The sequence below is a fragment of the Pezoporus occidentalis genome, unplaced genomic scaffold (genome assembly GCF_034315485.1).
Source record: "Pezoporus occidentalis ecotype Australia unplaced genomic scaffold, CSIRO_AGI_Poc_V1 ctg149, whole genome shotgun sequence".
Taxonomy (NCBI): domain Eukaryota; kingdom Metazoa; phylum Chordata; class Aves; order Psittaciformes; family Psittacidae; genus Pezoporus; species Pezoporus occidentalis.
In genome coordinates this window covers 1,731,793-1,746,397 of record NW_026913305.1, presented here as the reverse complement: position 1 = coordinate 1,746,397, position 14,605 = coordinate 1,731,793, and the positions used below count along the sequence as shown (strand labels likewise).

At 34.6% G+C, this 14,605-nt stretch overlaps 1 protein-coding gene across 16 annotated transcripts in view; it reads left to right on the top strand.

Moving 5' to 3' along the window:
- Positions 1–14,605, top strand: part of ERC2 (ELKS/RAB6-interacting/CAST family member 2) — a 495,639-nt gene that overhangs the window by 193,425 nt on the left and 287,609 nt on the right. For 7 of the 16 annotated variants that reach the window (XR_009963204.1, XR_009963203.1, XR_009963201.1 and 4 more), the window contains 5 exons: positions 1,671–1,811; positions 2,368–2,508; positions 5,917–5,952; positions 11,078–11,107; positions 11,986–12,179. Coding sequence is in view for 3 of the 16 variants with exons in the window: in XM_062610712.1 (XP_062466696.1) it covers positions 1,671–1,811; positions 2,368–2,508; positions 5,917–5,952; positions 11,078–11,107; positions 11,986–12,179 (542 nt within the window). In the remaining 13 variants the exon portion in view is untranslated. The remainder of the gene's footprint in view (positions 1–1,670; positions 1,812–2,367; positions 2,509–5,916; positions 5,953–11,077; positions 11,108–11,985; positions 12,180–14,605) is intronic. The other 9 variants (XR_009963211.1, XR_009963210.1, XR_009963209.1 and 6 more) reach the window with 5 other exon arrangements.

Below are 14,605 nucleotides of genomic sequence, written 5' to 3'. Positions count from 1 at the left end.
ATTTTAAGTGTAATCAACTTTTAAATCAGTAGTTTAAAATAACAGAATATTTATTCAGTTCATACAGAAACTGGTTATTTGTTTTAAACTTTATACATGCAGATAAAACAGCATTTAAATGATAGGAGAGTGAATAAATGGGAGATCTTCATTAGATGCTTTGTGAAAGGCAGATATATATATATAAGCTGAAAATAAAAGGGAACACCTACAGAAAACTTACCTGTCTTCTGAAAACACTGTATTCCATTTCCTAGTAAGGAGTTCCTTTTCTAAGTAGTATGAAGGGAGGAACAGAAAAGCAGAGGCAGTGGACACTTGCCACCAGAAATGCTGATGTGTTAGAAAGGAATAAATTGTGAAAACAGGGGAGGGAGACCGAGGAGAGGAGAAACAGCCAGTGTTTGAGGTACAGAATCTGTAAAATGTCTCTGCTTATTCCACAGAACCAAGACTTTTGGAGATCATCTAGTCCAACCCAGCTGCTCAAAGCAGAGTCAACTGGAGCAATTTGCCCACAGTCTTGTCCAGCTGGGTTTTGATTATCTCCAGGGTTGGAGTCTGCTGGAATGAAAATCAAAGCCTTAATTTTAGGCTCCTTTTTATGCATGTATGTGTTGATAGTTGGCTTTTTGCAAATTACGCCTTGAGCATAAAAAAACACAGAAACAGTCTTCAGAAGATCCTGTGGGGCTTTAATAAACATCGCATCTAGTGTATGGAGAAAAATGAAAGACTAGGACTGTCTGAATGATATATGCTTTTTAATGCTACTATTTCCACTTCAGCTAACTTCAATAATGAATTAATATTTTTTTTTCATCATAACAACTGAGTTTATTACAAATTAGAATGGGATGTACAGCTGCTTAAATGTTGCTTGCATTGTAGTGTTTGTTGAGGTATAACCACAGATGAGGCTGTATGGATACTCTCAGGTAAAGCTAAACTTCAAGTTAGTGTGTGTATAAGTGTGTATATATATATGTACATATATGTGTGTATATATGCATATATATATAGTGTGCATGTGTCTGTATATATATGGCAATATAAGGAATTATGAACGGAAGGAATTAGCATGAACTTTTTCTCTCTAATACTAGTTTTCAATAATGTTGACCAGTTCTGTGAAACAGTATTTTAAATATTGGTCCTCTTTTTTCCTCTTGAAGTATTTTTTAAGACATGCAAACTGTAAGTTACTGATGGTTAGCAAGTGATTGATTTCTAAATAGATTTGGAACCTTGAAAACTTCTTGCAAGCACTACAGAGTCTACTAGAATTCAAAAAACATAACCAAATTCAAGCTGAGTAAACCAGTCATGACTTCTCTGTTTTGAACTGTTATTCAAGACTTCAGTCACTTACAAATACAGGAAATGCATTAATGACATGAATAACTTTCCATATTTATCACATGATCAAACATATATCGGTATAGACGTTTAATGACGTTTCTGTGCTATGTTACTCTTATCAAGTATTGAAAACTGATCTGATGCTTTTGAAATCGGGGAAATCTTGCATGGACTTTAATACCATTAACATAATTATACTCTTCTTCTGAAGGTTGAGTTTTCTAAGTGCTACTTAATGTAAAGAAATTTTATTCTCTTTTCTCAAATGATTCCCAACTTTTCCATTTTGCAATTCTTTCCCTTGTTAGGAAAGAATAATAGAGCGCTTGAAGGAGCAAAGAGAGCGAGATGACAGAGAAAGACTTGAAGAAATTGAATCTTATAAAAAAGAAAACAAAGACCTGAAGGAGAAAGTTAATGCTTTACAAGCTGAACTGACGGAAAAAGAGGTCAGTCTTTCCAGTAATATCTATGCTTTTCTATCTATGTTATTGTGATGGAAGAAAGTGCATTAGGATTACTCTTGAATTATTTTAAGTACTGAAATTCTGCCACTTCAGTGGTCAGCTTCTGGACTGCTATTTTCTTAATCATTCTTCATAGTACTCACTTTTGTACATAAAATATTGCATCAGTTCTTGCATAGTTGTGTGTCATTATCTCTACTTATTCCTTTATATAAGCCTCCAGTATGCTCAAGTATTCCAGCGTTGCTCCTGTTCTCGTTTGTCAGTTAGATCAATAGAATTCAAAGTCATTGTACCTCCAGAATATAATGTCAGCCTGTGTGTATGACAAGTGTTTCCGTGTTTCAGTCCGTGCCAGCTCCTGTGATTCCAATTGGTTGTATTCTCAAAATGGTGTCTGTTGCTATAAATGCTTATCTCTGTGTCAACTCTTTTTGGGGAAGGGGTGGGGGAACAGGATCCGAGTGATCACTGAGTTGGCAATAAGGTAGTGTCCTGGTGACTAGGAATTAACTGTTTACTCTTGGTCGTTTTTCAGTCTAGTTTAATCGATCTCAAAGAACATGCATCTTCATTGGCATCAGCAGGGCTGAAAAGAGACTCCAAACTTAAGTCTTTAGAAATAGCCATAGAACAAAAGAAAGAAGAGTGTAGTAAGTTGGAAGCACAGTTGAAAAAGGTAAGTTCCATCTTAAACAAACCACAACAACAACAATTGGAAAAAAATCTTCTGGAGTAAATCTAAAATCTAGCCATCTTACACTATTTGCTGGTGCTTGCATCAAATACTGCTAACTTTTTCTTATGAGGTTTGTATCAAAGCCACTAGTGAGCCTCAGAATTTATCCTGAATATGAGGGAATTCTGAGAAGCTGCTGCAAATAGATGAACTGGCAGTAGGACCTTAGAGGGAAAGTAGAAGGGCAGAAAGAAATTATCAAATTTGTATGTATGTGAGTTTATGCATCTTTTAGAAGTAGACTGAAATGTTTGTAGCATGGGAAAAAATTAAAGGCTCGTTGCAAGAATGCTGTACTTCCTAATAAAAAAAAATTCTGCTTCCAAAACTGAAACTGTAGCTAGGTTTTATTTTGGCATGTTTTCGGCTGTGTTGGTGAACGCATATTTGTGATAATTAAGCGAAATAATGCATAGTTTATTTCAGCTAGCAATTCAGTATTTATATTCAGCAAGTAGTGGAAGCAAGCATTTAAAGGAAAACATACAAATCCTGCATTTTATAACGTGGTTTTATTTAAATGGATGCATCCAAATAGTTTTTGCTTAATGCATTTGCAAGTTTGTTGATGCCTTTCCTGCCATACATTGTTTCTTTGACCCGTTTCTATGTTATTTGGTAATGTCTGCTCTCATTGTTCAAACCAATCTCATGATGTATTTGATGGGTTTAAGCATTATGTTTGCCCACTGCAATTCATGATTAACTGTATGTCAAACTTTAATTTTTTTATATTAATATCTAATGTTTCATTTTCTAGAAAAGACTGCTTATTTGTTCTGTGAAGGTTGCCACTGTTAGGATAATGTTCTGACACTCTCTTTACCCAGGTTAATAGTATCCTGTGCCGTGTTTAAGTATTGTTTCAATAGCCTTACCCATGAAGAAGATGTTGCAAAGTATAAAGGATACCAGAGTGTAACCTTACACTTCTATTATTTTTTAATTCAGAATAAGTATGTGCAATTAGGTGTCTGTGTTAAATGTTTGGTTGTAGAGAGGAAGGAAGGGAATCTTTATCAATAAACATATACAAAAGCTTTTAATGGAAACACAAATACTTTATATGTTTGATAGCTTATAAATGCTGTTGATGTCAGAATGAAAATATCCAAAGAAACTATTTCTTGGGAAGTCCTTTATTTTCTTTTGTTAGAAAATCTGTTTGTTTACTTTGCACTTCACTACAAAATATTTTTCATTACTATCTGACATATCTTATTTTCTTCATTTAAAATAGTTACAAAAACCCTAAAAGCACAGATCACTAAAAAAAAAAGAAAAAAAAAAGAAAAATCCTCTTTAAGGACTTGAAATCCTAAGTCAATCTTTTATGACCTTACATATAAACACATCATAGAGTCATGGAAAAATAAGCACTTATAAAAGTCAGAGAGTGTCTGGCCATCTTTCGTATAAAAAGGGAGTATGTTCCCTGCGCAGAAATACAAAGGATTATTAAATGAAAGTTGAAAACATAATAGGTTTATTATATCATAAATGCAGTGTAAAGCCCCAATGGAAATTCATCCAACATTTGTAGGAGACCAGGTATTTCCACATTAAAATGTAGTTACAACCTTCTTTGTGGGCATGTTTAGTTGAACAGAAACAGTGACTGTTAATGATAGTAGACTCCAAACAGTAATTTTCAATTCACATTCTCTCTAATAAAATACTTTATGTTCAAACCTGTAAATATCCTGTGTTAAAAGTAATTGGTCCCCAGAAAACTACCTTCACCATGTTTTCACTTCTTAGGAAACTAACTGAAACAGAAATCGGGGTTATTCCTGCATATGTCTGAGTTAAGTAGGAGGGAACATCAACATAGTTCAGAGTAAATTAACCTGCATGTCCCATAAGTGTGCTTATGTATGAACATTAACCACTATGAAAAGTAGAAGGAATGGGTACAGTTTATATCTTGTTTCCAAATTGACTCCAAAGGGCTCTCTATTACTTTGAGAAATTTAAATGTAGCTTACCCATTACTCCTTTCTAGAAATATTATAGAGGAGACACTTTCATTGTGGTATTATAGAGATATTATAGTTTAATTTTGATGTATATGTTTTAACAAATTAACTAATAAATATGAAGGTAGCATTCCATGCACATTTGCTAGGAGTTAGTTTTCCATGAGAACCGATGGTAATAAGTACTGTTCCTGAAAGAATATATGACAAGTCCAAAGATAATCTGTAAATTAAAAAGAACCCCAACAACAAAACAAACAACCCACAACTTTATTTAAAAGTTTGTCTTCCCTTGTTTCCTTCCTGGTTTTGGAGAGAATAAGATTCATTTATTGATAATAAAGATAGTTCTGATTTGGTCTGATTACACGCAGTATTTTTCAGTATCACATAACTAGATTGTTTTAATTTCAGCAGAAGGAAATATGCTGATTCTAAACCCAGTATTTTAATTCTATAGAGTAGATGCATTTCAAAAAGTAATAAATAGGATATTCATAAAGAGTAACTATTCATCCGACTGTGCTGTATTTTTGTACACAAAATAATGTTTAAAACCGTAGACATCTTTATTAAACTTTCTGTGACAAAGATTCTGGATGAAATTCATAAAAGTAGAAAAAAAATCATAAACCAATGAGAATTGTCAATGATTTTTTATTTTTTTTGCCATAATATCAGTTTTTTTCACTTAGTTTGTATTGCTACTACTGAAAGAACAGGAGGAATTACCTAATAGGTAGCAAAGTGGTTTATATATATATGTGGGTGTGTGTATATGTATATAATCTTATTATCCACTCTAAAATTTCCTCCTTTTGTTGTTTTTCATTAACTTAAATTTACTTGCTTACTGACATACTGCAGTTGCTACTTTTTTCCCAGCTGTACTGTTTGAATATCATTCTGCATAGAAAATTCAGTCTTGTGTTAAACAAAAAGAAAGTAATAAATTTAATGATACGATTTAATTAATCTTTTATTATTACCGTCTTTGAAGCTTTGGTGATAAATTGCAGCCTCAGCCAAAAGCACTTCTTGTGATTCATTGCTTGAGACCAGCACTTAATGTATCATCAAAAGTGGACACCTTTCTTTATTTCATGGGTTATTTAACTTGAGAAAGGGAAAGGAACACAAACCTTACATTTCTTACTCCAGCTATTCTTTCTTAGGAGCCAAAGTCAACATTTATGTTTCCCCAGTGCCTCTCACTTTCACCAAGGAATGTTTAGAATCTTAAATTTCTACTTTTTAATGACAAGTTCTTCTGTGCAAATGCACTGGTTTTGTTGAGCTAATGCTGTTTTCCTGGATCTTTCCTTCTCTTCCTGTCTGTGCTTCACTCCCTTCCAACTTTGCAATGTAGCAAGCTGAACAGTTGTTCAATCAGATGTACAATCCAGTAAGTTCTTCTTTAAAATGCCCGCTGTAACATATGAAAGCATGAGGATCCATTACCTTACTGTCTCGTGCCCTTCCTCTGTGGAGCTTTGCTGGATACTTCTGATGCTCACTATGCTGTATTCATGATACCCAAATAAATGAGCTTTGTGGACTTCAAGGCCGTTTTTAAAATATGAAATGTGTTAAATAGGTACCTACAGCAATTCTGAGAAAAAAAACATCCTAGCCTTTGGGTCCTCAACTTCTCCATTAGGAAAAGCATGCAGATGATTTTTTTTTTGCTTTGCTTTGCTTTTTAATTCCTCCTTCTGCAGTACTTTATTTGATCCTTCAAACTTAGATAACATTTATTCAGTTTATCTTAAGTAACAGAGTTGATTATGCAAGTAATAGTATCTAGGAAGTGACTAGTACTGTTTTAAAAAATGCATATGATTAAAATGATACAGATCAGTTTTACTCTCAAAAGGCTGTATACGTTCAGCATACATACATTAAGAATATGCAAACAAGCCTATCTAATCAAAGAAAGTGCTGAAATATAAAATAATGAACACAAAGGGCAGTTAAGCCAAACAGTATTACTTGGGCTTTTTAAGCGTTATTATTCTTCCCAGCATCTGCTTTAATTGCACAATATCTATGCTTTTGACTTGACTGTGTCCCTTTTTCAGTTTGAGGAAGAGCAGTAACAACCATTGTCTCTGCAGAGAGCAATTTCCATTGTTTTGGCTGTGACTGTTACATTTAATGTGCTGTGAGCATCACAGTACAGAACAAATGATGTAACTCTAATAGCAATTTACAAGCTATAGTGTACTTAGTAATCATAGTTTGTACCTATTGAAGAACTGGTTTTGTAGTTCAGGTAATGTGGTATTTTGCATTAGGGAAAATAATTGCCTTGACTGAATGTCCATGGACCAGGATTCCAGCTTTGGAGTCTATTAGTGCTAAGATTTGTAACTTCTAACCTTGTAATAGATAATGTCATGCCCTTTGTATGGGAAGAATAGTCCCACAGAATGTGCTGTATTTACTTTTAAAGTTACTGGTTAACTGTTTTTAGAATCCAGTTATAAATTGTTTGTAAGTAGCATAAGCCCTGATGTTATCACCTCTACCATCCAGCACGCTGATGGTCAAAGAGCTTTTTCCCTTTGAACAATAAAACCCTTTTTTCTATTATCATCTTGGCTCACCTTTGTGGTAGTTATTCTTCTATTTGTATCAGTTGCACTCCCACTATGCCTGTCTTTTCAGACTGGAGTCTTTTTTGTCTTAGTTTTAATCTTGATTTTAATAAATGCTTTCTAGTCCTTATTTCATTATTAGTTATTCTGCTGTATGGAATTTGTTTGTTACTTCCTAGTCTATTTGTGTGCAGTATTCTCAAGTCAGTCCTTTTTTGGTTTTTATTTTTTCTGCCTTTAAGTGCTTCATTTTCAAAAGGACAGCCTGTTGGCAGTTCCAAAATAATGGATGCAAGTTCCATTTCCGTTGGCACCAGGCAGCAATTGTCATGCGTCCATGGGACAGGTTCTGTTGAGTAAACTTTTCTTGTTCTTCTTTTTTCTCTTGCTTATATGTATATCAGCCTATTTTTAACAATGTAAGTAGCAATGATCCTCTGCTCCCTCAAAACCACCTAAGATCTTGAAATGAAATTGTGATTTGATTGAAGTTAATGGCAACATATTCTTCGAATTCTGCAAGGCTAAGATTTCACTTTTGTTCTTTGAGAGGGCATAATAGCAGTTACTTGAAATGTTAATAACTGCAGATCATCAAACGTAAAATGTTTCCTGGACCTTTGTTGTTGAGAATAATAGTGTTACAAAACCCCAGATTACAGTCTAGTCTTAAAATACTGAGATGTGAATGCTTTTCTGTTCACATGTGTTAGAGAAAAAACAGTCAATTTCTGGGGAGACCTCTTTTGTGTCATACAGGTATCAACTCCAGGACTTTCATTTATTGCTGCATCTGAGATTTTTAAAACACAGCAATGGATAGAAAATCTTAATAAGGAGACTACAAAAATTAAGATTACAGCAATTTTGTTTTTAGTTTATTACTGAAAGTAATAAAATTTGAAGGATCTTACAAAGTAATTTCTTGCATGTAAATTCTGCTGTTTCTTTTCCTTTTATGAGATACTTGGTTGATTTCTGTGTATATTTGTGTCTGAAGCTGTAAAAATGAAATACCGTATCCATACATTTCTGTTACGCAGAATAATGTGTGCATGATTGTATCATATAGACTAAATAATTCATGTTGCATGTCTGTGTCATATAACTACAGTGTTTCTGTAGGAAATTTGTGGTTTACCTATGGAAATGTTCCTTTACTTCTAAAATATTTGTAGTACTTATTAAGCAAATATGAGAGCAGATACATAATCACTGTAAAAATTAGCGAGACTCTAATGGTAGAGTGATATGCTATTTTTATTGAATTGTAAAAATAACATACAACATAGTCACAAGACTGACAGACAAACTTCATAACCCAAGTGTTCTAGGTTGAAACTAGCTTAATCTGCACACACCAGTATTATAATTTACAGATAGATTAAGAGATCAATTACTTGGCTGCTGATAGGTATGCATGAACTTTTTGCTCTTACCCATAGAATCATCATTAAAACAGAAAATATATTCTGTCCAAGAAAACAGAGAACTGAGGGAGGAAAGGGGGCGACAGAAATGATAAAAAGGATAGAAGAGAGGACAGCAGTAGTAGGCAGAGACGTACTGATTCTTCTGATAACCATGCAGCTTCTGGCTAGAAGTGATCCAAGCCTGTCTCCCACAGCTGGAGTGCAAAACAAGCCAAAGAAATCTGCCCTGTCTGGGTGGTAGCAGGGTCAATATCTGTGAGCTGCCTTTCATCTCCTTTGGGCCTACTGTTTGACCTCAGAAGTCAAGTTCCATCTGTCAACAAATCACCCCTGATCTGTATATAACAATTAAAAAAAAGTGCCTAGTTCAAATCCAAACACATCTTTCAAAGCCATAAATATAATAGGGCTTTTATAAGTAATTCTATGCCTTTGTCCTGGGAATGTCAGATGGATTGTGCTTTGCCCTCTTGTAGTATCAGCAGCTTTGTTTACAACATGAGGATTCCCTTAGAGGGAGTATCACCTGCAGAAAGCTCTTTTTAAAAATGTTAAATGTTCTATCTCTCTTTTTATCTAACTTTCCTTTCCTTGCATTAAGGCAATACCCTTGAAGAAATCTGATTCCTGCCAATGGTCCAAAAATATTCTGTAGGAAATACTTGTGAAAGTAGAGGCAACTAAATTTATTGCTGGTTTGCAATATTGGGATACTGGGATCTTTTTTCTTTTTTTAAGATTAGATTCATCTTTGTCCTTGAACTGAATGTTTACATTGGTTTATATGTAATATTATAGATCTGTGCTGCACCTGAAAACCCTGTATAGGTTGGATACTTAATCACATTGGTTTTAATCATATCTTACAAGTTCTGCTACATATTGAAAACCACAGGGAAATAGAGTGACCAAGTATGTGCTATAGAATTTTCCAAAAACTCATCCCACAAATATGGAGCAACATCAGTATAACAGAAAGCACAAGAATTGAAAATACTTCTACAACTTAAAGCTAATTTCCTAAGCATGGTATTGAGCAAGGATTGTAGGGCTAAACTAAATAGTATAGTTTATATCTAATACGGCAGGTGATGTTTTAGTTATAAGCCATGCAGTAGATAATTTGTTCAGTAAATTTCTGACCTGCTGTGTGAGAGGAATGTTCTTTGATAGCTGAACATTTGGCGCCTTGGCTCTCGGGAAAAAAGAGCTGAAGCTGGGAGTTCTTGTATGCTAAAGTGAGGAAGACTAGTTAGAGGCAGGAAGGTGGGTGTTTTGCTTGTTTATGAAATGATGGAAGCAAGGCTGGTAAATAAGTGAATTAGACACTAAAATAAATGGAAGGGAAAGTAAGGTGACAGGAATATGAAAGTGATAGCCTCTTGAGGGGAACTGGGAAATTCAAAATTAACCCTAGAAATCTGAAGAGCAATAGGGAACAGCATGCTCTTTGCAGAGGTTTCTTAGTATCTTAAAGGTGTGAGCTGGGTTGTTTGTCTGGGTTTATTATTATTTTATTTTTTTAATTTTATTTTTCCTTAAGTGAATTTATCTTTACAAACCAATGGAATTATTTTTATCCTTTGCTAAAAAACTGTTAATTTTTGAGAGATAAAACATTGTCTAATATCTTAATAAGCGTGTTGGAAAACTGAGGTACTTTGCAGCTGGAAACTAGTACACAGCTCTCACATAATTGGCCCTGAGTAAATTTCTTGAAACAATTAACACCTGGTATAAAATAAATCAAAGCTTATTAGTAAAGCAGGAAGACACATGAGGATGAAAAGGTATCGGTTGTCAGCATCTCACCCAGACAGTAAAATCAAGATACTCTTTGGATGTTGCCTTGAAACAAACTCTGGGTTAGGAAAGTCCTGTATCTGCCTAGGATTCAGGGCTGGAGCATGTATTACTATCCGAAACAGAGAGTTTGAAGAGCAAGGCTACTGGATTGTAGGCTTCTCATGTTGTTCCCTTGGCTCATTTTGGTAATGAAATATTTCTTCTGAATAAGAATCTCACAGTAGGATAAATAACACTTAAAACCTACTATTTTTTTTCTTATTATCCTCATGCTTAAATGATATGTTACATGCAAACACCCTAAGTTTCTTTCCTAGTAATTTCAACATTTTAATTGTTGTAATTACCATCAGTGAGACTTGTTCTTATTTATACAGAAAAATTTATCCATTGCAAAGAACATGAACCTTCTAGTATCTGTAGTTTAAATTATTTTTTTCCCAAAGCATGCATGTTTCATTTTGACCTGTGTTTCTTTCATTGCTTGCTTGCATTGTCTGTTCCTTGAAATTAGAGAAGGATAAGTAAGTCCATGTCTTCTCTGCGCCATCAGATAGTCGGAGGACCTTCAGTTCTAAATATCCTGAATTTCTGTATAATTCCTGTATGTTAAGAGAATGTTATCTGAATTTTCTATGTTTAATGTGCACTGCCTTAAACTACTTGTTTTTTCCTTGCCTGCTCTTTCAAGATGCCAATTAGGAATAATGGGAAGCAAGGGGTAGGCTAAGCATTGCAGTGCATTGTTGTTTCCATCTGTCTGTGATTATTCCAGCCAACAGTTTAAAGTACTTGATGCCAGATCATGCTCCCATTGAAGTTAATTGGGTTTTTGCCATTAGGTTTGATGGGAGTAAGGTTGGGCTCTGCACTGCTGTTGTTGTATTCATTGCCTTCTTTCTTGTCTGTGAAACTGCCACCCATCCATGCATGTGTTTGCCAGGTTTGTGCTGTTTACACCAATGGGCTTGTTCTTCTGATGTTTCAGGTCAAGTATAAACAATAAGAGAAAAAGGATTATTGGGTAAAATGTCTGTTGAAAGCAACTTTGTAGTTTACTGGTTTGTCTTTTAATTGGTTTGTCTTTTAAAAACAACACTGCCTAAAATGATTTCTTCCTTTTAAATTCTTCAAACTGCATTTGAAACATCTGGTGATACAGATTACAATATATGCGTATCTGTGTGTGCATATATACACATGGACAAAGTGTGTGTATATATATGGGGAAAGAGAGAGAATATGATTTATTAAGAAATTGCCAATATAATTGAAACACTTTAAAAGCTTAATGTGAATTAAATTACAAGTAGATTTTTTTTTAATTTAAAGAACACCCTTTAAATATGGTCACTTTAATATGTAAACAAACCTTAGGAAATCCCCTCCCCCTGTAGGATGATAGCATTTGAGTATAATTTTAGGCTATGAACTTATTTTCATTCCTTTTTATAATGCTTCTGTAGAAAATATTGTAATCAGACAGAAACACCCATAATCCTTTTTAAGAAAAAACCCAATCTCCGAGACTGAATTAAAGCTCTTAAAGCTGTATAAGTTATCATCATCCTTACCTTTTTAAAAATCTTGATCCTGAAGGCTCATGAGACTGAAGAGGAGGCACGGATGAATCCAGAATTTGCAGACAGAATGAAACAGCTTGACAAAGAAGCATCATACTATAGAGAAGAATGTGGCAAAGCTCAGGCTGAGGTTGACAGACTTCTAGAAATACTCAAGGAAGTAGAGAATGAGAAGAACGACAAAGATAAGAAAATTGCTGAGTTAGAAAGGTAATTCTTGTATTATTTGTCTTACATTAAGTGGCATTTTTATTTACTTTGTCTTCATTGCAGAGCAGAGAAGTTAAGCGTAGAATGTGTTTTTTCACAGAATAGTTGTTATCTGCTGATTTTGGAACAATTTAAGGTTTCTACTTTTTCAGTAGTCTCTATAAAAGGAACATATATAAAAAAGCCATATGCAATTTACAATGACAAGAACCCTCCCAGAAAACCTTTTAAAGGGCAGTCCTGTCTTTCTAGTAACTGGTAAATTAAAACTGTCCCTGCACATGTTTCTTCAGTGTGAACAGCAACACCAGTTCTCAGAGGTCCTGAAAAGTATTGGTAAGTATTTCTAACCAGTCCCATGACAATTAATTAATAGTTGTAACTATTTTTGTTGTTTCTCTAGTTTTTATCTACTTCAATTTTCTGACACTGACCAGGCAGTGTTTGTCTTGTTTCTGGGAAGGTTGTACAATCTTTCCTTAACGGAGACAGGAGGGTTTTGGGGGTCCATTTGTCTCTTACCCTTCGGAACTAAATAATTCTGAGAACCTTCTCCCATTTGGTATACTGCCATTTATTTGATTGATAAGCAGTTTATGTGGATCTGATTTCTTTGTTCCCTTCCTGTACTTAGCCACTCTTACATGAATGAAAGAAGGAATTTGTGATTATTGCTAGTCAAGACAAAGCACTGCTCTGTCCCGTTAGGTAGAATTACCATGAAAGAGGGGAAGGTCTGCTGGAAGTGTGCGTTACCTGAGGGGGAGAAAACCAGCCAGCTTGGAAAAAAAGACATTGTAGAGCATCTTTTACTGATGATGACTTATCAACGTTCACAGTTATCTGTTGCCAAAACTTATCTATCTCTGCAGACATTTGGCAATGGTTTGCAAATCATAATACCGAAGGGTATAGAGTTATCAGTCAAAGTGTCATGAGAGCCAAGGCCTTAAAGTGAAAAAAGATTTGTACTCAAAATAGAACTTTTTAGAGTTGTTTACATGAGGACAACTTTAATTAGCAGTTATATGTTAGAAATTAGAATACTGTAGTAGTTGCACTGATTTTAATGTGTAAAGTAGATATCAGAAGAAGCTGGTAATGAAGAGTGGTCACTTTGGCACCATGACTGAGAGTTCTGCCTAAACTGTCTAAAATCCTAAAGTGGCATGTTGGAAAAATGTAACAGTTAATGAATTTGTGTGGTCAGGAAAGTGCTGCCTATTCCACCCATCAGTACATGTATTTTAGGGGCAGGTACATACCTGGGCTTGTAATGCAGTGACTCCAGGTGTGACCAAGCTGTTGGAAACTCACTGTGTAGTTTTTACAGATACAGTAACTGATATCCTCATCGGGCTATAAAACCTACTGAATTATTGTGTGACACTAGATGCAATAGCAAGCGTGATAAACTTTTGTTCAAGAGGATAATCTTAAGAGATTCATGAAGTAGCAGTCACATACGTGTTGAGCGGTTGAATATTAAAATGACAAGATTAATAGATAAACATGATGAAGTAGGGAAGCTTGTGATCTAAAATTTTAGTAAATGTTAATTTAAGTATTTTATATAAAAGGTATAAATAATTGATATAGAGTAGTAGATTTATCTGAATTTAATTGAGAATTATTGACTGAGAAGGAATGGTTACAAACAAACAAGGTGCCAAGGGAGGCAGAGCTGTTCCTCTGGCCTTGTCAGAGTACCACCTCTTCTTACTGTCTGAGAACCTTGCAGTGGGCTCTGTAATGGGCAGTGTTTTCTGATTTTGTATTAATATATTTTTAAAATTTGATTCATTTTTGTCAGTGACATTTTGGGACACTGCCTTCCAGTCTGTTATTGTTGATGAGGGTGTTGATCCTGAAATAACTTTTCAGAAAATAGTTTGGTACTGCACAGACCTTTTGAACAAGATACACTGTACTTTGAATGTGAAGCAAAAGTAAAGCTTTGCTATGAACCCTCAGGTGCTTCCAGAATACTTACAGTAAGATATCTGTGGCATGTCCAGCTAAGGACAGTAGAATGTTACAGTTTTTAGGGGTCATCATGTTCTAAGATTGGGTTTTGAGTTTTGTTAGCTTTAATGTACTTTCTTACTTGATGTAACTTACCTACAGCTTTCAAGATTAATTTGAAATTCCTCTACACACAGAATATGTAAGGTAATTATTGTAAATGAGAAAAAAAAGCATTTATGTAAAAAATACCTATTACTGATTTCATCAACAGAAGTTATTCCCTTTACTTGGCGATGAAGTTTCTAGCATGCATAAGCTCAGGCACAAATTTGTTGGTTAGTGCAGTAAGTGTAGCAATCTGACAGCAAGATAAAGGTCTAAAAGGGAAATATTTTTAGAGAGTGGGTATCCAGCCCTTCTTACTAATCAGGCTCATCTTAGCTTTCTCAAAAATTTAG